We start from the raw sequence: 24,401 nt of genomic DNA, 5'->3' as shown, positions 1-24,401 counted from the left end.
GAAGCTTTCAAACATACAAGAGAAGATGACTGATTGGAAACTTAAAGTCTAATTGTTCTACGTGTAAAGAGGAAATGAGAATTCACAGTTTACATTATCAAACTTGGCTCCAATTTAAATTATTGTTCCCCTTTTACACCATCTTTCCCTTTCATTTCCAGTTAGGTTATTTTGCTATACTCCTTCCATCTTTGTAAGCTACTTAAGAAATGAGGTGATGTATGATTACATAATTTCAAACAGTTCTTCTAAAAACATATTTTTAAACTATAAACTAAAATATAAGTTATAAAAATACATAACACAAGTTTTTTGTATAAGAGTCAAATATGAAAAAAGTTCTATTGGACTTAATGCAACTGTACACATTTGTCAAAGCCCATTGAACTGTACATTTAAAGCTTGTGAATTTTATTGTATGGAAATTATATTTCACAAAAGCTGAATTTAAAAAGTTGAAGCCCTCTTTCTCCCTCTCTTATCCATCGTTGGCTTTTCTCTTCTCCCTTTCCTTATGGGAAATTATTATTAAGTTTGACGTAGGTCCTTCAGACTATTTTTACATACTATTTTTACATACTATTTTTACATACTACAGACTATTTGTACATACTCAAAACAGAACCTGTTTATTTCCCACTGAATTTGTCAGTGAAGGAGCCTGAACATCTCAGTTTCTAGGGGCCCCAAAGTCTACTTCTCTCAAAGGCCAGTAACAAAAACCTCTTCAGATTTTGTACTTGTGAAGGCAATTTCTGTGATTGTCTTACAGTTACTAATTTTTGCCCATAAATAGTTCCAATGTCTGTAAATAATGTTAAACAAAAACTGAATAAATATTGGGATTGTATGCATGCGTGCGTGCTAGGTCGCTTCAGTCGTGTCCAACTTTTTTGTGACCCCATGGACTGTAGCTAACAGGCTCCTCTGTCCGTGGGATTTCCCAGGTGAACATACCAGAGTGGGTTGCCATGCCCTCCTCCTGGAGGTCTTCCCCACCCAGGTATTGAATTCTCACCTATGTCTCCTGCTTTGGCAGAGGGGTTCTTTACCACTAGTGCCTCCTGGGAAGCCCACTGGGATTGTATATAGCTATTTAATTCCCTGCTTCTGAAGGACTCTCTTGCTGTCATGAACTAGTTGATCTTCAGGAGTCATTGCAGTTGCTAAATGCATCAGGAATAAAAGCCCCTCAACTGTGATATGCTCAGAAATGGAAATTTCTGTGAAACAAGGTTCACAGATCTCACTCATGTTTTAGGATGGGTTTGTTTAACCTCAGCACTGTCGACATTTTGGGCTGGATAATTATTTGTTTTGGGGGCTGTCCTGTGTATTATAGGAGGTTGAGCATCCTTGGCCTCTACACACTATGTATCAGTAGCATCCACCCCCTGTACCCCCCACATAATAACAAAAATATCTCCAGATATTGTTTGATTTTTCCTTGAGGGTAAGGGAGGACAAAATTGCCTCTGGTTGAAAACCACTGTTTTAAGAAGAAAGCTATCGAATCTACTCACATTTTAAAAGAAGAGCAGATACTTATGGGAGATAGGAGGAAAAATAACCAGAAAAAGAGAAATAAAACTTCCAAAGAAGTATACCATTTGCTCTTCTATTCTTCCTCTGAATTAATAGGATCCCTGAAAATAAATGGATTGGTATTGAAGAAAACAGCTGTTATCCACACATATCTTATATAAGAAACCTAAATCCTGTAAATGACAACCAAACCATGGCAGATGAAGAAAGCAGCCACCCCACGTCACCTACTTATGTGGGGTGTTTCCTGGACTCTCTGTTTTACATTTCCGAAATGGGGAGGAGAAATTGTGGTTTCCTCCTGGATTTGGCCTTTGCTAGTGTCAGACAGTGAATGTTGAGAAGGTACTTTGAACACTTCATCAAGCCCACTTCTCTTTTATGGAGGTTCAGAGAGATAGAAAATTAAGTGACTTACCTAAAATCACACAAAGGTAGTGAACTGAACTGCAAAGCCAGGACTACACCCTAGTTCTCATGACTCAGTCCAGGCCTTTTCTAGTGATCTTGGTTTGGTGGAGAGAATTTAAGTGGGACAAAGAGGAACAATATCAACCCCTCCCCAGCCTCCTCCTCCACTCCCAAGTCAAGGAGTCTCTCTTCCCTTTCAAGATCTAAAGTAGATTGTCCAGTACAACCTAATTGCATTCCATGATTTGTGGAATGTCCTAGGCCAGCGGTTCTTGACTTGGGCCACACATTAGAATCATCTGGGGAACTTTAAAAAAATGTATAGGCTTCTGGGCACCAATCATAGAGATTCTTTTTTGACTTGGTCTAGAGTAGAGAAAAATGTCACTGTTTCTTTTTAAATGCTCCCTCCTGATGACTATAATATGTAGACAGGATTGAGAACCACTAGTCTGTGCCCTCTCTATAACTTTGACCAATTTGGGGAGAGGGGTTGAGAAGGGAAAGGAGGTAGCTGATATTCACATGTTACCTCTGGCCCCACTGAATTAGATCCCTTTAGAAATATAATTGTTTCACAGGCGCTGTCCCTCTTTTAAACGATGTCAACACAAGCTGGGACCCCAGTCTCTCTTTGACTGCCTGGAAAAACAAGCCCTATTCACCTACAGTAATAGATTGTTCTCAAGTTTGGCAGATTGGAGTACTGCGGTAACAGAGACACTTAAATAGAATATGAAACGCTGGTGTTCTTCAAAGATTCGACAACTCTGCTTTGTAGTTCAGATCTCTCCTCATTCCCTTTTCTCTGCTCTTTCCCTATCTCCACATTCCTGTTGCTTCTAACAAAGGACATTTTTGCTTTCTCTTTTGCTGTATTGTCTCCTGCTGATCCCAAGCCTTCAAGGCTCTCACCTTTTACCCCAAAGGCCTTATTGTATTTTCCTAGACAAAGGCAGTTCTCTAAGAATGCAGGGTTTAGCTCTTCTAAGGGCCTGTGGACATTGTGGTTGCTTCCCACACATCCATTCTCTGCTTTCTTAGTAGTTACCTGGGTTTTCACTTGTATATCCACTTCTCCCTGTGAAGCCCACATTATCTGACTACCTCTGACTGCAGGATTGAGACTCTAGGCCAAAGGGTCCTCTCTCGGTTCCTCTCCTCCTCTCTTGGTACCCATAAGTGTCCCAGTGATATTTTCATGGGGCCCTCAGGCCAAGAAAAAAGAGTGAAACTCAAACCAAAACAAAAAAACAAACTCTAGCAAGTCTAATGCTTTTATTTATTAAGTAGTTAGGTCCAAACAACAGTAGAAAGGTGTGTGATGTCTGACAGGTATATCTGTATTCTTTTTGAAAATTTTATGTTTCTGCCATTGTACCCCTGTGAATTTGTTTGTGGTGCTCCATTGTGCCTGGATGCAGTCAGGAAACTGTAGCTCCAGAGAAATTCATCCCCAGTTCCATTAGTGGTTCAGGGATGAACAGATGACCAATTTGAACCAATAAGAATGGACAAGATCAGAAAGAAACTTCCTTACTTTTCTGAGAGAGCTGATGTTCCTCTCCCTGAATGGGGGTGAGGAGGCAAGTAGCCAGGAGCTACGGCAACCACTGTGCTCCCCTGAAGAGGAGCTAGCTTTATAGTGAAGCTCATCTGTAGAAGGGAAGACAAAGTCTGGTTCTTTGTCAGCATCATTGAGCAGACCTATCAAATCTACCCTAAAGTCTACATTACTTCAGAACTACAGGGACCATAATTCTCCTTCACGGTTTTAGCCAGTTTGACCTGGGTTTTCTGTTCATGGCTAGTGAAGACAAGCAGTTTTATCATTGAGAACTAAATTTGGCTATGACAGAAAGTACCTGCCCGTCTAAACAACTTTTAAAAGTTTCTTTCTCTGTCATGTGAAAGGAGTTTTGAGGTTGTAATGCAGTGTATGGACTTGACAGTCATCACAGGCTGAGGTTCTTCTAGCTTTTTGCTCTGTTATGTAGCCCTTGTCCTCATGGTATGAAATAGCTGTTTGTGCTCCAGCCATCACATCTGTTTTTCAAGGTTCAGGGTAGGGAGAAGGCACAACTCCTCTCTTTCAAATCCAGGCTTCCTGGATCTCATACCCAGCACCACTAATCTCATATCATTGGACAATACTTAGTCTCGTTGTTATACCTAGGACAAAGAAAGCCAAGAGCTGTGAACTTTGTTCCAGGTGGCAATATGTTCATTTAAAACTCAAGGTTCAATTAATAAGAAGGAAGGGTGGCATAGAAGTTGGAGAAGGCAACTAGCTGACTATCATCAATTGGTTCAGAGAGCAATACATTTTTGTCTCTCTACTGTATGTATTTTGACCTCTGCCCCTTTAGGCAATTGACATACTGCTTGGGTTGAATTGAGTTAAGGCAACCAAGTCATCACAGCAGAATGGATGAAGCTTCCAGAGAGGCACAGACACATCACTGGCTCTCTGTGCAGGGCCTGGCATGGGGCAGGCGCTCAACACATTTGTTAAATGTTGAACAAATGGATGAATAATCTTTCAGCATTTCAGAAACTCTTAAAATCTTCCTAAAATCTCCTGATGCAATTTCCTGTAAGACACACTCACTCAGAGCTCAACCTTCTGGAAGCAAAGAATGGCTTCCAAAAGTCAGTGCTTGTGCTGCATCCTTCTGTGCAATTGATACTTGTCACTGGAACTCTGGCTTTAATCAGTGTGGGTGCTGTCGCCAGGGGCACCTTTTCAAATTCTTCCTAACAAGCTCAGGGATGGGAGCACACAATACTTCCCACCCAAGTTTCCTTCCTCTTTCCACTATTCCTACTTGAAGAATTTAGTATCCTATTTATTTTCAAGCCACAGGACTTTAGACCTTCAGACTTCTCTATTCAAGTCTAAGAGCCTTATGTAGCCAAAGAGAATTAGAGTAATAAGCACTTATTGCAGATATGTTGTATTTTAATATGCAAACATTATCAACAGAGAGAAAGGAACTAGATGGAACACATGATATTGTTTATTCTGTAAGCATTTCCTCTAAAAAGACACAGTATTTTAAAGAAATTAGTTTTTCATAGGTATTTGTACTTCAATAATCGAGTGAAGCTCTGCATGTTTTTTTTTTGTTCTTAAAATGGAAACATAAACTTTATGTTTTGAAATTTGCTGCCACGATTTTTAAAAACTTTTTAAAAATTTACTTTATTTATTTCAATTGGAGGCTAATTACTTTACAATATTGTGGTGGTTTTTGCCATACGTTGACATGAGTCAGTCATGGGTGCACGTGTTCCCCCATCCTGAACCCCCCTCCCACTTCTCTCCCGACTCCATCCCTCCGAGTTGTCACGGAGCACTAGCTTTGAGTGCCCTGCTTCATGCGTTGAACTTGCACTGGTCATCTATTTTACATATGGTAATACATGTTTCAGTGCTATTTTCTCAAATCACTCCACCCTTGCCTTCACATAGTCCAAAAGTCTGTTCTTTACATCTGTGTCTTTTTTTAATGTCTTGCAAATAGGGTCATCAGTACCATTTCTAAGTTCCATATATATGCGTTAACATCAGGTATTGGTGTTTCTCTTTCTGACTTACTTCACTCTGTATAATAGGCTCCAGTTTCATCCACCTCATTAGAACTGATTCAAATGCATTCATTTTTATAGCTGAGTAATATTCCACTGCGTGTATGTACCATAACTTCCTTATCCATTCGTCTGCTATTAGATATCTAGGTTGCTTTCATGTCCTAGCTACTGTAAACAGCACTGCAAAGAACATTGGGGTACATGTGTCTTTTTCAATTCTGGTTTCCTCAGTGTGTATGCCCAGCAGTGGGATTGCTGGGTCATATAGTAATTCTATTTCCAGTTTTAAAGGAATCTCCACACTGTTCTTGATAGTGGCTGTACTAGTTTCTGCATAGTTTTTTTTTTTTTTTTTATCACATGAGTGTTACTTCTCTGAAGTGCTATGCCAGTTGTTTTATTTTATAAGATACTATTCTGAATGATATTAGGGGGCATTTTCTGTCCAACAACACAGTGATTTACTTTTGGCGTGAATCGTCTCCCCCTGCCCTCAAATGCTGATATAGGATGTCTGGTGAACTCCAGACAGAGGATTGCTTCTCCCAGTGCGGTCTACAGATTACCTGCATCCAAGTCATGCAGGGGTTCCTAGGCTCTAGGCCAGCGTTGCTGCTGAATTTCTTGTGGTCAACCCCAGAAATGTGATGTGCATGTCATTATTTATTTTAACTGGAGGATAATTGCTTTACAATTTGTGTTGGTTTCTGCTATACATCAGTGTGAATCAGCTATAAGTGAATATAGATTCCCTCCCTCTTGAACCTCCCCCGCCAACCCCACCCCTCTAGGTTGTCACAGAGCACCGAGCTGAGCCCCTGTGTTATACTGCAGTTTCCCACCAGCTATCTATTGAACACACGCTAGTGAGTATATGTCCATGCTACTCTCGAAATTTGTCCCACCCTCTCCTTCCTCCGCTGTGTCTACAAGTCTCTTCTCTACGTCTGTGTCTCTATTCCTGCCCTGCAAATAGGTTCAACAGAACCATTTATCTGGATTCTATATATATGCGTTAGCTTTTTCTTTTGGCCCCACCATGCAGGATCTTAGTTCCCCAACCAGGGATCAAACCCAGGCCCACAGCAATGAAGGCCCAAGTGATAATACTAGACTGCTGGGGAGTTCCTGTGATACACATTTCAAATGTGCATTCTGTGTGATTCTTGGGTATGTTAATGTGGAAAGATCATTAACTTAGGCTTTTCAAATTGAATTAACGTGAACATCACACTTAAATGTATTATTACCACTATTGATATTACAACTACTGGTAGCTAATCTAGATTGAACTCTTATCACTTTCCAGGGTGTAGATTTTTTGTTTTTGAAACTCTGTACCAAGAGTCACCTCTGGATACGTGGTTACAGCTTTGAATTTGGTCCCCTTCCAGAAAAAGACAAAAGGGAATGGCTTTGTTGTAAGCTATCTCCAAAGATTTTTACATCTGAAGGCAGATAGTATTTGAGAAATACTGGGTCTCCCAGTGACCATAAATGAAAAACAGATTAAAATGGGAGAAATAGTACATGGTTATTAAGGACAGAGTACCCCTGGAGTGGTTTCATTATTCAGTAGGTCCTTGTTGGTTATCTGTTTTACATATAGTAGTGTGCATATTTTAATCCCAAACTCCTAATTTATCCCTCTCCCCCAGAATATTTACTTTTAATTTGCTTCTCTTGCATGTCACTGTTTCTAAGGATCGGCTAAATTCCAGTATTGAATCCATCTGTGTGCGTGTTTTCTCTAGAAGTTGGAGAATGATTTAGGGTTAAAATGTCATTTCTAATTTAGTGCCTAGGTTTAACCATATGCTTTATTAACCTTCAGCCAAGCAATAGGACACTCATCAACACCTAAGGCATTTAATACACGTGATGTTCACGGAGAAACAGTAATCCAAAACTCAAGCATTCTCCCTCCAGCTCAACTGACACATTTCCTAATCTGTTCCACATCAAGGGTACTGGTGTTGGCTTGGTGAGAGTGTCACATAGGCCATTCTGTGATGTACAATTTCAGCCCATGAGACACAAATCATTCTGGGTAATTTGTGTGTGTGTGTGTGTGTGGTCTTTTGCCAACTCAATTCAGCCAAGAAACAATGAGACCCTGCTGGAGACAGAGGGCACACAAATGTTAAAGTGATTTTTTTCCATGTGCTTTGAGAGTGAGTAGATAAAGATAATAAAAAATAAATGGAAAAGGGTAAAGGACAGAGACTCTAAATTCAGATGAGCTGCTGACTGCTGCCAATGGAAACTGAAATGGGAGCCAGCCCCGTTAGTGTCTTACGAGCTTAGACGTCGGCCATCTACCAGAGCTGCCGTCAGCTGGATGTGTCTGAGTACAGCTCAGCTCTCAAAATGTGAATCGAGGTCAGAGGAATCCAGCAACACGTTCTGTCCACCAATTTTATATGGTTTGTTCCTGTGTTGATGGAGAGAACTGAATTCATCATGCCAGGGAGAATTTGAACTCTCTTCTGAGAATTCCATCAAAGGCATCCCATTTAGTAGTCTTTTCTGATGTGATTTCATTGATCATTGTCCCCTAGGGCCTGGTATAGTGCCTGGTACAGAACAGGAGTTCTATAAGTATCTGTCCAAGTGCTGACCTGGGCCTTTTTCCTCCCCTGCCCTTTCAACTCCATCAGTTATGATGTTCTGCTACTTCTGTAAATAGAACTCACCCCCTGCAGGGTCCTCTCTGTGGTCATGGCCGCTTCTCCAGTCCAGACCCTCCTTTCCTTTATTTCTGGACTGTGTGATGCTTCCTAACTAGTTTTATTACTCCTGATCTTCCTGTGAAATCATTCTAGGCATAACATCAGACAGATCTCTCTGAAATACCACCTTTTACACCTCTGCTAAAAAATCGAGTGGCTTCCCACAGCCTGCAGATAAGAAGACTCTAATTCCTTTACTTTTGGACTAGCCCCAACTTATTTCTTAGACCTTAATTCTCTTCCTGTCCCTGCACATCATCTGTTGATTATAAAATAGATATTCCCCCCCATTGTCCATCTACAGCAAACACGCATCCTCTGCGCCCGTCCGACTCTGTCTTGCTGTTTGTTCAGGTCCACTTGGACTTTGGCTGCCTCCTCCTGTGACCACTCTATCCTTGGAACTCCCACTACTTCTACTAGGACCCTGCACCATTTAGGAGGCATTTGCCTTATCTTACACTGACACTGTCCTGTTTCTCCAGTCCAGCTGGAGAGCCTTGAGGGCATCCTCCTCCACGTTCCCTGTGTGTGAGACTCTATCTTTCATACAGTTGCTGCTCAATAAATTGCTGTCTGATGCTCAAGAAGCCCTAACTTCAAACTCAACTGTAATCTCTTTTTAGGGGCTTCCCAGGGGACTGAAGCAACTTAGCAGCAGCAGCAGCAGCAGGGGGCACTAGTGGCAAAGAACCCGCCTGCCAATGCAGGAGACAAGAGACATGGGTGTGATCCCTGGGTTGAAAGATACCCTGGAGGAGGGCTTGGCAACCCACTGCAGTATTCTTACCTCCAGAATCCCATGGACAGAGGAGCCTGGCAGGCTATAGCCCACAGGGTTGCACAGAGTTGGACACGACTGGAGCGACTTAGCACACATGCAATCTTTTTTCAATTGCCTTTTCTTCCATCTGCCTTTTGAAAAGTCTTTTTGCAGAAGAGACAACAATAAAAGGCTTTGGAAACCTTACCTTTTTTTTCTATCAGATCTTTATGTATGAATTAGGAAATGATGATGTTTGTTAAGATATCCAGTTTAATAGCTACATAGTCAGTTGAAGCCTCCTCAAAGAGAGATGGAACTAGGATGGAGTCTTCTACAGTTTTCTATCCTCAAGCCGGCATCAACACGTTCAGCTAAGCGTAAGTCTTCTATCACTTACAGCCACTGAAAGGACGATGTCACAATGGTCAAGAGTCTATAGTGAACCCACTTGGGGACTATCTACATCACTGAGTGCTTTCTAGTGAAATACTTGTTACTTTTTGCCAAGCTTGAGACATAGTCCTTCACCTTGACTGCCTGTCATGAAATTTCCAGGGGGGAGGAATGAAGCTCTCATTCCTTGGAGAGGCTGGTTGAACTTTGTTTTTTCAGGATGAGATTGCCTACTGGAGACGGGGTCACACAGGGAGAGCTAGAAGCAGAGCCAGAAGGACAACCTGTGAATTTGGCCTCTAAGTTCTCTGCTTTGCCCTCAAATCCACTGCGGCCCTTTAGACAACTGTGCTTCTTCAGTCGAATCAACATATGATTTTGTTTGTAAAGTAAGTTTTTTTCTCTAATATCAGTAATAATATGAAGTTTAGTCTTTTTTTCTCTTTGGCATAAGTCTCTGTACATAAAGATAAGGTACTATTGTTAGATTTTTCTTTGTGTGTGTGTGTGTATGTGTGTGTTGGGGAGGGGTTTGGGAAGCATGAATCAAATGCAAATTTTCTATTCTCAGAAAATGATAACATTAGTGATTTTTGATAACTCAGAATATTTTAATAAAGAAGTTTAACATGTCAAATGGATTGAAGGATGGCATTCAAGTTATTACCTAATTAGGTAGTATATTAATATTTTAAGTTGTATAATGTTGAACTCTTGGCATGGAAAGAGTAAGGAGTTTCTGACTTTTGATGGCTTTTGATTTGGATACTTTCTCTAACTTTTAATGCTACTTGGAGGATGTTCTTTTGTACCTCTATTATAGAGGTAGTGATTGGCTTCTCCAGGTGCATATTATTCAGGATCATAAGTTAGGTGCTTTTGTAAGTTGTAGAAATTCTTGAAGGCAGTGGCTTTCAACTTAGTCTGTGTGCCAGAATCACCTGTGGAACTTTTGAAAATACAGATGCCTGGTAGAGGCAGACTTGTGGTTGCCAAGAGGGAGGGGGGCTGCATGGGGAAGTTTGAGAGTTGGGGATTAGCAGATGCAAACTATTATATATTGAATGGATAAACAGTAAGGTACTACTGAATGGCATAGGGAACTGTATTCAATATCCTGTGATAAACCATAATGGAAGAGAATATGAAAAGGAATGTATTTATACATACATACATACATACATATATATATATATATATATAAAACTGGATCATTTTGCCATATAGCACCAATTAGCACAACACTGTAAATCAACTATACCTCAATAAAAATTGAAAAAAATGCAGAGGGCCAGACTGGATCCCAGACCTAGAACATCAGAATTTTCTGAGATAGGGCTAGAACAGTGTGTTTTCAGAAAGTTTTAAACCACACTTTTTATCAGGAACCACTAATTCAAGGTCACTCAGAGGCTCTTTCTTTCATGAGCAGTGGTCTTGGATTGAAAGAACTCTTAAAAGGCCATTTTCTCAACCTCCGAACAAGATGCTTGAGTTCCCCCGACGACATCCCATAGAGTTTAAGTACTTTTTGATGTCCATTATATAATGGATAGAATGAACAGCCTTTTAAATATTATTTCTTCCTTTTTTTCCTCTTTGACATTTTCTTGAAAGCTCAAGAGAAAAAAACACATCATTGTTCCCTTTCTCCTACTTGGCCAATTTTGCTTTCTTCCTGCCTCACTTGGGACTAGTGTTGATATGCAGCAAGGTTGTTTGGTCCCCGAGCCTCAGATTATTTATTGCCCTCTCATGCCAAAGCATTTTGTTTGGCCACCCCAGCCTTGTTGGCACACAGCTCTGGGAATACTGTCAGATAAGCCAACTGCTGCCAGGAAAAGGAGCATAAACAGTTGTCACAAACTCAGAGTCTATTTGGTTTTGTGTTTTAATTTCTTAATTCAGGCACGGTTGATTATTTTTTAAAAGATCATTTTCTTGTGAATCTGGTGAATACAATTGGAACAGAAAACCTGACAATGAGACTAAATTAAACCTAAGAGGGATGGTCAATTTGTCCTTCACAGTAGAGATACAAAGTGGGAAATCTTGTAGCTACAGACTTTAATTCCCTGTAACAGCAACTGAAAATGCAAAGTCTTTATTTTTCCATTTCAATCATGCTGTTGATACTGGTTAGCTCTCCTTCTGTCTTTTGGTTTTTGCTATTGCTGTTCCAGTTGTCATTAAAGGAAATTCCAGGCGATTAAAAAAACATACAAAATCCAAAAACATTAAGGACTTTTTCCATTTTCATTTTTTAAATGACCACCTATAAAATAACATGGACATTTTTGGACATAAAATCAATGCTGAAGCTGAGTCAAACGAGAGGAAATACTGAGTGACCTCTATTATATAGTTAGTCATGCAAAAGAAAAACACACTGTATCCTATGCAATTTAAATTAGCTCAGAGCAGGCAGCCCGTGTCCTCATTCAAGGAATCTTACAAATGCAATTTGCTATTTCAGGAAACATAAAAAACTTAAAGACATTTCCGTCCAGATGCATTATGATCTTTTTAATTTAAAATTACAAGTCTACTGGAATTTCATGTACTATATTTCAGCTCCATTTATATGACAAAGGCACAAAAAATGGAGTGGTGATCTCATAATTCTTTTCTTACCACATCCTTTTAGTATTTCTATTAAAAATCTTAAACAGTAATTCATTGTGATACAAAAGAATAAAATTAGTAATAAAAGAAAGGTCACTAAACAAAACTGTAGATGCCTAAAGGAGAAAAATACCTGGTCTCCTGTGTGGGGTAAGTTAGGAAGATGCCTCTTGCCTCCTGGCCACCTTATGGCACACCCCTCAACATGTCAGTACCACAAGTCCCTGGAGCTCTGCATTTGGGGAGGGCAGCAGCTTCCTCATCTGATTGTTTCAGCTAAGTGTCACTCTTCCCCACCTCCTTTCCCTCTCTTCTTCACTCCCTCTCTTTGTCTTTCTTTCCTTGCTTTCTCTTACTCCCAGTTGGCTGGAAGACTAAATGCTACCACGGAGATTGGGTTAAAAAGTATTACTGAAAAAAAAAAAAAAGTATTACTGAGAGCCCCTCCTGATGGTGAGAATTACGATCTGTCCTCCTGTGACAGACAGCATGTAATTAATCCAGGTTCCTGGAAAGCAAGTCGATTTTGGCATGGATATAGAAAAAGAACAGATGAGATGTAGTGCAAATCTACTCTTTATTATGTTTTTTTCCCTCCCCAGCTTTACTGACATATAAAGGAATATATATATATATATATATATATATATATATATATATATATTTAAGGTTTACAAAGACTGGCAGGCGAGGGGAAATGACGAGATATTGGTCAAGGGGTATATAAAGTTTGCCTTTTTTTTCCTTATTAAAAGATATCACATGGAAGGTAAAGCAAGGATTTGAGACTTAGACTCAGCTACTGAAGAATTATTTCTATAAGTTAGTCACAGCCCACTTCCAACAATATATGTATTTTTTTTACTAATCTTTAAAAACTAAAGTATAACATACAAGATGGCCCTGCACACCATGACTCCCTCCCTCTTGAATTAACTACTACCCTGACTGCTAAGAGCATAGAGTGGTTTGATCTCTGGGCTTCCCTGGTGGCTCAGAAGGTAAAGAATCTGCCTATAATGTTGGAGACCCAGGTTTGATTCCCTGGATTGGAAAGATCCCCTGGAGAAGGGAATGGCGACCCACTCCAGTTTTCTCTCTTGTTTAACTTTAAATGAATGAGATAGGAGAATATGTGTTATCTGGAGGTTGGCTTCTGTGGCTCAAATTACGTTTGTGACTCGAAGCTCCAGCTGTGTAGCAACTGGACTTCTCATCATCTTTGAGAAGACAAACATTCCTCCTGGAAGAGTACTGGTGGATCTACTGCCTGAACATAAATTAATTGCTCTTATATTATTTTCTTTTATAGCTGGAGGAGCAGGATGAAGGTAGTGATTGCCCAGGGCCACGAAGAGAATGATGAAGAGTATAGGAGAAAAAGTGTAGCAAGGGCAGGTTGCTCTAAAGGCTAATTTTGCTTAGATAATAGTGTTTCTAGGGTAAGACCTGGTATCTAATATCTTTAGTAATGTCAAATCAACCTAATTGCCAGTACTTTGGCCACATCAATGGTAAAATATGGTAATGATAGGTCCTCCTTTCTTTCTTTCCTATATTAGATAAACTATATTAAAAGTGTTTTAAATATACCCTGCATTAAATACTTTCTGGGCTTTCTAGCAGAGAGTTGTTAAAGTCATCTTAGATGGATTATTTCATTTAAATAGACAATGCATACACTATTAAATCTCCTACAGCCTAGACAGGTATCATGACTATCTCCATAAGAACCCACTTCATTAACCAAGAAGAGACTGCAGCCCATTACAAAGTGTTTCAAATTCAGTAAGACTGCCGGGAAGCCCTTGGGCTCTCAGCTCTGCATGAATATGCAAGAAGTAGTTTTAAAGACTCTGAAGGAAGTACTCAGAGAGCTGTGACAGATGTGGGAAGCAATCAGGTTTTGAGTGTGTAGCACAGAAAGGCACAATTCACTCCTGTTTAAATGCTACGCCCCTCAAAGTGATGCCTGAGTGGCCAGGGGCTTCTCTATGGAGACAAGACTGAGACATCAAGATTTACACAGGAAAAACAGACATCTGGGACCAAACTCACATCTCCCCTGATACAGATCAGATACTGATAACCAGCAACAAATGGAAGAGGGGAATAGTTGGAGAGAGAGGAGAAAGAGGGAGCTTAGCTAGAACCAATCCATGGCAAAATAATTAGAAAAGGCTTTCCAATAAAAAGAATGGCTCTGGAGAGGGCTGGGCAACTGGGGCCAGCAGAAGCTGGGTCCAGGAAATCTGATTCTGAAACCATGAGATCCTATTCAAAATGCCTTATTTCATCTGTTCTCAGTATTTTCACTTGTGAAGTGGAAAAAAAAACACAACTTCATTACTTATAAATGACGTATTTGTCTCTGTCCATTTGTCTTCCTGCCTGTCTATATCAGGATTTATATGTTCAAATCAGCAGTAGGACTTACCCACTATCAATTTTATTCATTGATTTAATACAGGTGCCTAAACTGTTCTCAAATAACCAGTTCAGTTCACTAAATCTGAATTTCACCAACCCACTTATTTCTGACCCTCACGGAGATCTCATTAGTTTTCAGTTTACTTTGTACTCCTACTTTGGCTACCAGGGAAGAGGACCTTTTTGATGCTAGGAACATGGCAGGTGGGCACTGGCCAACTCCACAGGCCCATGGTTTATGAAGCACATTTTCTGATGGAAAATTCAGTCTCCAAAGAATGTCTTTCTAGTCAGAATTATTTATAGTTTCTGACACAGAAGTTTTCAAGTATAGAGTGAACATCATTATTAACACTGACTCAAATGAACTCTAAAGAAAGGAGGACTAAAAAACCCTCATGGCATGCTCTTAAAAGATGTGGTCTTAGAGGACTTGACAATGGAAAAGAAATGATTTTAATGGAGAAATGTGAGTGAGTGGCCAAAGCATAGAATGGAACTTGAGGCTTGGCTTTCTTTTTCCAGGTCATCAGTTGCCACTTTTTGACCACAGGGCCTTCCCCCTCCATTTAATTTTTTGCAAAAGGAGGGATGATCCAACAGCTTTGCAGCAATACAGCCTCTTCTTCTCAGAGCCTATGGATAACCAGACTTCTACTTCATGGAGATAAACTCATTCTTTTGCTCACTTTTATGTCCCTACCTCTATAGACATCATCTGCCCCATCCAGCTGTGTCCTCCGGAACCCACAAGAAAACTATTAGTTGGGCTAGTTTGGTTATATCTCATGAATATACTGTGTTTAGTCTTTGCTTATTTCCTGTCCCCACCTGGAACTCTCTCTCACTGAATCCCACTCTGACAAACCTTTCAAGACCCACATCAAGCCACATTTTCTTCATAAAGTTTTCTCTGAATATCTAGACCTCAAGGAGTTTCTTCTTCTCTTCTGAATAACAATTAAGGCTATTTCATATAACTGAGTGCTAGTTAACTATACTGTGTTATCTCTTAGTTTATTACGTGTTAGTTTCTCCAAACTAAGTTAGGGACCAATTTGCATTAGAGACCTACTGAGTTAGAGACCAATTTATTTGAGTTAAGGACCTAGTTTACCCAGAATGGCAGATGAAACTACTTTTTCTTGTTTGTCTACTTGGAGGAGGTTCTTTCTGATAATTTACACAAAGGCACAGCATGGACAACTTCAGCCTTCTCCTTCCCTTGTAATCAATTTCAGACAAGTGCAGGCCAACCCAGCTGCCATGGGAAGACATCATAGTTAGTCCCTGAGGAGAGAAATAATCTTCCTATATCTTCTGAATGACATCATTATCAAATATTTTCTTTCAAGGCATCATTTCTTTTTTTATATGCAGAAAGTTGACACAGGCCTTCAGATGAAACAGAACAGAAGACATTCTCTAAAGGAAACATAGAACAAGCCACTAAATTCACAATCCAAAGTAGATTATTCAACAACAATTGTTAAAGGTCCTAGAAATATAATCAGAGACACAGTCTGGGAAAGGGAAGAAAGAAAGGCCAAGTGAGCTGACTGAAAGAAGTTGCAGATAATGCAAAGCAGAAAGTCAGCAACTGGGAGGCAGAGGTTGCTTCCCAGACAAACCATACCAAGCCCAGCCCTGAGGTAGAAGAGTCAAGACCAGATAGGGCCAACAAATAAACTATGTACCTTGTAGCACACAGATTTCCTCTCTTTGCCTAAGAGAAATTTCTGTCTTGGTCCTTTACTTTCATTTTTTTGCCGATCTGTGCTGCATGAAGTATCTTAGTTTTCTGCATGTGTGAGTGCTAAATTTCTTCAACCATGTTCTTCGCAACCCCATGGAATGTAGTCCGCCAGGCTTCTGTGTCCGTGGGATTATCCCAGCAAGAATACTGGAATGGGTTGCCATTTCCATCTCCAGGGGATCTTCCTTGACCCAGGGGTTGAACCCTCATCTCCCGTGGCTCCTGCATTGGGAGGCAGATTCTTTTACCACTGAGTCACCTGGGAAGCCCATCTTAGCAGGAATCAAACTTGTGCCCTCTGCATTGGGAACACAGAGTATTAACCACTAGACTGTCAGGGAAATCCCTGTCTTGGTCCTTTAATAAGTCACATATCATGCAGGACCACTTGAGAGGAAGGGGCAAAAAGTAGTCCCAGCCCAGCTTTTAGTATTAGCTTTGAGATCTGGGGTGAGCCACTTGATCTAGTTCTTAACTGCAAAATGGAGATAAAGTCACTTCCCTCATTCATTTATTCATTGTGTGCCAGATACTTCTTTAGGGACCACCTTGGGCCAAGCATAAAGGGGCACAATGGTGACCAAAATGGACAAGGTCTTTGCCCTTATGAAGTGTCCAGATCATCTCCCAGGGTTATTATCTACAGAGAAGGAAGGTGCCTTTGAACTGTAAAGCACTGTAACGATAGAAAATCTTCACTATCAATGATGTCTACTCTCCATCTAGCTGTGTGACCCAGAGCAAGTAGTAATTTTTCTGGACTTTCCGATTCCTATCTGTGAAATGAGAAAAATGACTTTCCTAAAATGTAAGTATTCCACTGCAAATGGAGAAGTTAAAACCTTTAGGTACTTCAGAATCATGGTGTTCTAAAAGATTATTATGAAATAGTTCAGAAGTACAAAAGGATAATGTAACAACTCTGTGTATACCAATCATCCGAGTTAACAGATAAAACATTATAAAGAACTCTGCTGGTGGAATGCCCTCCTTTTCCTCAGAAGAAATAACTGTGATGAGTTATTTCTTTCCAGGAAACCTGGGACCAAAGTCCCAGAAGGGTTCATTAGTGAAGAATTCTTCTGATAGGTGTATTTTCCAGGAAAAGTACTTACTAAGTACTTGCTTGGAGAAGGACATGGCAACCCACTCTAGTATTCTTGCCTGGAAATTCCCATGGACAGAGGTGCCTGGTGGGCTACAGCCTACAGGGTCGCAAAGAGTCAGACATGGCAGCAACTGAACAAGTACTTACTTACTCAGAGTAACAGTACGTACTAAGTGCTCCTTGTTCCTAATAAATGTGAGGTGAGGACAGTGTAAATCAGAGAAAGCTCAAGCACCAGCCTGTTCTTGCCCTGCTACCCTTGGTTGCTGTCTGTCCAGTAGACAGTATTAGAAGAACCACGTGGCAGGAAGTGCCTATTGCATTTCAAAAGAGCAAAGTTTTACATTTACCTTGAGGGCCTTCTGTGCAGATTCACTGGATCCAATAGCGATTAGGTTTGGCCCAGCCATGCTGCAGAAACTCTTCAAGTGCAAAGCATCCACCACGGGGACCGTGGAGACTGCATAGTCCTAGGCATATGAGAGAAAGTAGTTTGTCACGGCAGAATAACTCTGAAACCCATTCAAACCTGCTCAAAACATTCTAGCTCCCCAGGAGGCTGCTGGGGTCCCTGAACATCTGGAAGGAAAACTGGGACCCATAGGTTTGGGTATTGCCAGTTAAATGAAGACTGCTTCTAAGAAGGAAGTGCAGAGCCTCCTACCTGACCTGTGACTGCCTTAACAGCTTCGCTGGCTGACCTGCAGAGGGGGCTACTCTAGAAGGATGTGTCTGAACATCCTGTGCAAACAAGAGCCTCCCATCGTCCTGGGGAACAGCTTCTTGGGGATTTTGGGGATTACATCTCTTCCTGAGCAGTCTGGTGAGCCAATCTGCTCAAAATCAATAGAGTAAAGGGAACTTAGGAGGATGTATGTGCAAGGCCCAGCACACAGTAGGCAGCCAAGTGTGGGTGATCTTTAATTCCAATCTGAAAAATTCTACATTTCATTTTAGAGACAACTGGGACCCCAGATATATTTTTTTAGGTCATCAATTGTGCCAGGAATATCCGCCAAGTGGTTTTATGATTGATCATACCCTGGGAGAAAGCAGAATGTCCATGATAACTTTATCTGTTGCCGCTGTGGGAGTCCCATGAAGCCTATTTATTACGTCCTAGCTTCTAAAACTTCTAGCAAACATACAAATATTAGGAGTTATTTTGCAAAGCCCATGACACAAAAATATCATGATTCATGACATATTGATTCAATGGGTCTATGACTATTTATTAGGTAGTTACTCTGTGCCAGGCATAAATTATCCTTTACCTACCTTAAAAGTATCAGCCAAGATTTCCGCACCTCGTTGATTTGTCCTTTTGGAAAGGCCCACAAAAAATTCTCTGCCTATAATAAATGTCATGGAACACAGTGAGTGGGTAGCATCAGTGATGGCATGCTATTTTTCTATCTACAAATAAAGACTTTAAAGCATCACACAGTTCTTTCCTACCGTAGAGGTCAGCTCCACTTGTACTGTGACTCCTGCTCTCTTTACATAAGTGATTTCAAACTATTGCCATTAGAAATAAACTTTCAAATTGACAGAGGCAGAAAGTATCAATAGAATGGTGGTTGTCATGGGCTGATGTCGGGGAGGGGACTGAGCAGGAGCCAGCGAGCAAGTGTCTCATGGGTATGATGTTTCATTTTGGGAAGGCGAGACAGTGCTGGCAATGAGTAATGGTGATGGTTGCAAAACATGAACGCAGTTAATACCCCTGAACTGTACATTTTAAAATAGTTAAACAGTAACTTTTATGCTATGTATATTTTACCACAATAAGATAATACGGCTTTTATTTAGAAAATAACATAATTAAACATATTAATAACCTGTAATCAGAAATTAAGTAATAGCAAGAAGTTAGCAGAACTTCCTTTTTTTTCCCCCAAAAGAACAATACTATACAGTCTTGATGAGTCAGATACCTTTTTTTTTTTTTAAAAAAACATAGTGTTGATGTAAGGGCTGATGAAACCATCTCAGTAAAATGAGTTTAGTGCTGACTGGTCTTCAGCTCTAAGAGCTGTCTTTAAAGCAACACACCTATTTATTTCAAATTAACCCTCAAATACCTCTATCTACAAAGCACTGAAGTTTCAGAGAGAGAAACTTTCTAGTTATTTGGCTTTTCTGAAATTCTACAATTTTTTTTTTCTCAGAAAGCAAAGCATTAAGTAAAAATGCTCTTCTAGTTATAGGCAACGGAGAAGGCAATGGCACCCCACTCCAGTACTCTTGCCTGGAAAATCCCATGGATGGAGGAGCCTGGTGGACTGCAGCCCATGGGGTCGCTACGAGTCAGACACGACTGAGCGACTTCACTTTCACTTTTCAGTTTCATGCATTGGAGAAGGAAATGGCAGCCCACTCCAGTGTTCTTGCCTGGAGAATCCCAGGGATGGGGGAGCCTGGTGGGCTGCCGTCTATGGGGTCACACAGAGTCGGACACGACTGAAGTGACTTAGCAGCAGCAGCAGTTATAGGCAAAAAACCAATGATAGTGGATAGAGTTAGGTAATACATAAATGCAGGGGTTCTTATCCTTCCTTAATTCTCTGGAAAAGAATTCTACATGAAATATGGAAAATATATTCCAAGAGAAATCAGTATATATTTTGCCCGAGAACAAGTATAAACAATGTAGTCATGTACACTTGTAGCCATGTAGAAAGAATTGCTTGATAGACTTCACACCTGTTACAACTTTAATCTTCATGGTGTCCTTATAACAGGGGTAAAAGACATAGGTCAAATGATGTTATGATAAATTCCAATGGCTTATGCTGTTGGCAGACACAAGAATCGTTGGTGGCAAACTGACAGTGTTTTGGGTAATGGCCTGACTGTGTTGTCCCTTAAGAAAACTCACTACATACAAATCAAAACTTAAGTAAGGGACAGGCCCTTCACTTGACAAAAACTATTAATCTCTTTATTAAAAAAGTCAGTTGAAATAAAAAAGACAAATTTCCTTAATTTTCTTATGATAAATGTAGATTTACAAATTAGATTTACACACAATTTAAAAAAAAAACAAAACACTTAGGGACTTTCCTGGCAATTCAGTGGTTAAGACTCCATGCTCTCAATGCAGGGAACATGGGTTTGATCGCTGGTTGGGGAACTAAGATCCTAATACTGCATGACACAGCCAAAACAAACAAACAAACAAACAAAAGTTACTTAAAAGAAGAAATGAAGCAACTTAAATTTTTTAAAAAATTATTTCATTACACAAATTTAAACACACTATATGCAAATATAAACACTTTACACACTTTTTCCATTTAAAAGTACAAAGAAAAGCAAACTGCTTATGTCTTTAAAAAGTAAGCCGGACTTCTGTTTCTAGCAGTATGGCAGGCTACACCCCTTAAATGGCCTTTCTGATAAAAACAACTGAAGTTCTGGAATCAAAATAGTAAAAAGTATTTGGGATGTTATATGTCTCATGTCATTTTCTTCTATAACCACTCACCCTCTTTTTCTTTTCCTTCCTCACCTTATTCTTTCATAGAAGAAATCAGGTCATTTATCCTACTGACTTTCTTACATTTTGGATTTGGTTGATTGTTTCCTGTGTGTGTGTGTGTGTGTGTGCGCATGTGCGAAGTTGCTTCAGCCTTGTCCCTCTCCTTGGACCCCATGGACTATAGCCCACCAGGCTCCTCTGTCTATGGGATTCTCCAGGCAAGAACACTGGAGTGGGTTGCCATGCCCTCCTCCAGGGGATCTCCCCAACCCAGGGATTGAACCGACCTCTTTGCATCTCCTGCATGGCAGGTGGATTCTTTACTGTCTGAACCACCAGGGAAGCCCCTCCTTGCATACTAACATTAAATTGTTCCTTTATCCTTTGTATTGTTGGCAAATTGGTAGTCTATGTAGATACTTCATTAGATTCTTGCTCCATTTTTTTTTTGGATAGGACTACTTCAGTGGTGGGGTTATCTGTTCAGTTGCTCAGCTGCGTCCGACTCTTTGTGAGCCCATGGACTGCAGCACACCAGGCTTCCCTGTCCATCACTAACTCCCAGAGCTTGCTCAAACTCATGTCTGTCGAGTTGGTGATGCCATCCAACCATCTCATCCTCTGTTGTCCCCTTCTGCTCCTGCCCTCAATCTTTCCCAGCATCAGGGTCTTTTCCAGTGAGTCATTTCTTCGCATCAGGTGGCCAAAGTATTGGAGCTTCAGTTTCAGCATCAGTCCCTCCAATGAATATTCAGGACTGATCCCTGGTCGGAAAACTAAGTTCCCACAAGCGTCAAGGCAGGGGGAGAAAAACAGATAAAGGAATGAAACAACAACAACAACAACAAACCTTTACGTGAAAGCTTGATGGGGAGCTTTATGGTGGAGAAATCGGGCTGATATTATGGGAACACTCTTACGACTCTAGTATCACTGAATATGGGACAGTCAGGATATGATGTGCTTTAGGATTGTGCTAAAGGATGTGCTTTCCTTTAGGATGGACTGGTTTGATCTCCTTGCAGTTCAAGGGACTCTCAAGAGTCTTCTCCAACACCACAGTTCAAAAGCATCAGAGGTGGGGTTACACATCTATTGTATCACATCCTGAAGCACATCATATCCAGACTGTCTCATTTTCAGTGATACTAGAGTCGTAAGAGTGTTCACGTAGTATCAGCCCGATTCCTCCATCATAAAGCTCCCCATCAAGCTTTCATGTAAAGGTTTTGTTGTTGTTCTTATTTCATTCCTTTATCTGTTTTTTCCCCCTGCCTTGAAGCTTGTGGGAACTTAGTTTTCTGACCAGGGATCAAATCCATACCCTCTGCATTGGGAGCTTGGAGTCCTAACCACTGGACCACCAGGAAAGTCCCTCATATAAAAGTTTTACATGCTTTGATGATCATTGCACAGGTCCTTTGTTTTATTAAGGATCTACATTTACTGGGTAGAATTCTAAAAAACTTTTCTCAATGAAGTATTTGGTCTGCTTGAAGCAGAGTTCACAATGAAAAGATAGGCTAAATGCTTTATATTTATCAGTTATCACAGTAATGAATTGTCATCCCAGCAACTTATAATAATGATCAGTATGTTTTTAAAAAAATCATTATCCACTAATAAGCCAAAGAATAAATCATAATGGAAATGGGAAAACATTTTGAGTTAATAACAGAAATATTCATATCAAAACACAAAGGATTCAGCTAAAGCACTACTTAGAAGGTAGTACTTAAATGCTTATATTAAAGAAGAGGAAAGTTTCAAAATAAAGAGACAAGATTTCACTTTGCAATGAAAGGAAAAAAGAACAATAAAAACAAATTTGAAAGAAGGAAATAAAGGTAGAAACAGGAAGAGAAAAGGAAACATACAAGAGAGAGGGTTCAAAAAGCCAAAAGTTAGTTCTTCGAAAAGGTTAATGAAATTGACAGATCTCTGGCAAGAAAATGAAGGCCCAAATAAACATTATGAATGAAAGGGGACATAGCTGTAATTGTTGTAGAACTTAAAACAGATATTAAGAAAATATGAATAACTTTATACCCAACATTTAAAAAAACTTAGATGAAATAAATAAAATCTCAGAAAACAGAACTCACCAAAATTGGCTCAGAAAAAAATCTCAGTAGTCACATAATTATTACAAAAACAAAATCAGTTAAAAATCTTCCCACAAAGAAATCACAAGGCCCACAGGGCCTGAATAGGTAAATTCTACCAAAGTTCAAGAAATGCACAATTAAAGTTTTACTGATTTTAGAGGATAGAAACACAGGAAAATATTCTCTAATACATTTTATATGAGCTTAACATAATTTCAACCAAAGCCAGACAACGGTAACAAGAAAGAAAAGTTGTAGGCCACAGAAACAAATATTAAACAATGATCAGCAAACTAAATACAGTGAAGTGAAATGAAAGTTGCTCAGTCATGTGACTCTTTGTGACCCCACGGACTATACAGTCTATGGAATTCTCCAGGCAAGAATACTGGAGTGAGTAGCCTTTCCCTTCTCCAGGGGATCTTCCCAACCCAGGGATTGAGCCCAGGTCTCCTGCATTGCAGGCAGATTCTTCACCAGCTGAGACACCAGGGAAGCCCAAGAATACTGGAATGGGTAGCCTATCCCTTCTCCAGGGGATCTTCCCAACCTAGGAACTTACCTGGGGTCTCCTGCATTGCAGGTGGATTCTTTGTTAACTGAGCTAATAGGGGAGCCCTAAAAAAGTTAAATACAACACTGGAGTAAGAAGAGGATATATCTTGATTAAGTTTGATTTCATCCCAGAGATGTAAGCTTTGATCATTGATATCAGAAAATCAGTTGATATAATTAACCACATAAATAGATAAAAGAAGAAAATCATATAATCATTGAAGTAGGATGAGAGTTTATCATCTGAAATTCTGTTTCTAGCTCTTTACTTTAAAGAAACTTGTATATGTACTCAGGAGATACAACAAGACTGTACATAGCAGCATTGAAGAGAGTAGAGAAAAACTGAAAAGTACTCAAATATATATCAGCAGTAAAGTGAATAAATACATCATGGTGCATTTTTACTATGAAATTCCACGCAGCTGTGAAAATGAATGAACTCCAGCTATATGGATCAAGTTAGATCAAAGGCAGATAAACCACATAAGAGTTCATATAATATCACCTTAATTTTATAAAGTCATAAGAAAAGCAAAAGTAAACAACATATAATTTAGGAGTGCACATATTGAGGCAAAATTTAAAAAAGACAAGGCAGTGATTAACACAAAATTCAGGACAGGGTACACCTCAAGCTGGGAGGAGAGAAAGTTTGGGACTGGGGCTTCTATGGTGCTGGGGATGTCCTGTTTCATAAGCCAGGTGTTAGGTACTCAGGTGTTCACTATATCATTGGTTCTTAAACAGTACATAAACATTTTATAAGTTTTCTTCATATGACCCATATTTCACAAAAATAATTAAATGAAAGTAGAGGTAAGTTGATGTTGTCTAAGAGAAAAAGGATTGAAACACTTTCTACCGGTAGCTGCTTGCCTGACTGACAGATTT

General features: G+C 39.9%; 1 protein-coding gene across 3 annotated transcripts in view; it reads right to left on the bottom strand.

The window, feature by feature from the left end:
• The window catches only part of DDAH1 (dimethylarginine dimethylaminohydrolase 1), a 147,591-nt gene that overhangs the window by 14,806 nt on the left and 108,384 nt on the right, over positions 1–24,401 (bottom strand). For 2 of the 3 annotated variants that reach the window (XM_043460789.1, XM_043460791.1), the window contains exons 3-4: positions 18,639–18,712; positions 17,711–17,830 (exon numbers count right to left, since the gene is read on the bottom strand). In XM_043460789.1, coding sequence (XP_043316724.1) covers positions 17,711–17,830; positions 18,639–18,712 — 194 coding nt within the window. Of the gene's footprint in view, positions 1–10,863; positions 15,787–17,710; positions 17,831–18,638; positions 18,713–24,401 lie in introns of those variants that run through there. The other variant, XM_043460790.1, reaches the window with a different exon arrangement.

The sequence above is a fragment of the Cervus canadensis genome, chromosome 2 (assembly GCF_019320065.1).
Source record: "Cervus canadensis isolate Bull #8, Minnesota chromosome 2, ASM1932006v1, whole genome shotgun sequence".
Taxonomy (NCBI): Eukaryota; Metazoa; Chordata; class Mammalia; order Artiodactyla; family Cervidae; genus Cervus; species Cervus canadensis.
This window is presented reverse-complemented; position numbering and strand designations above follow the sequence as displayed.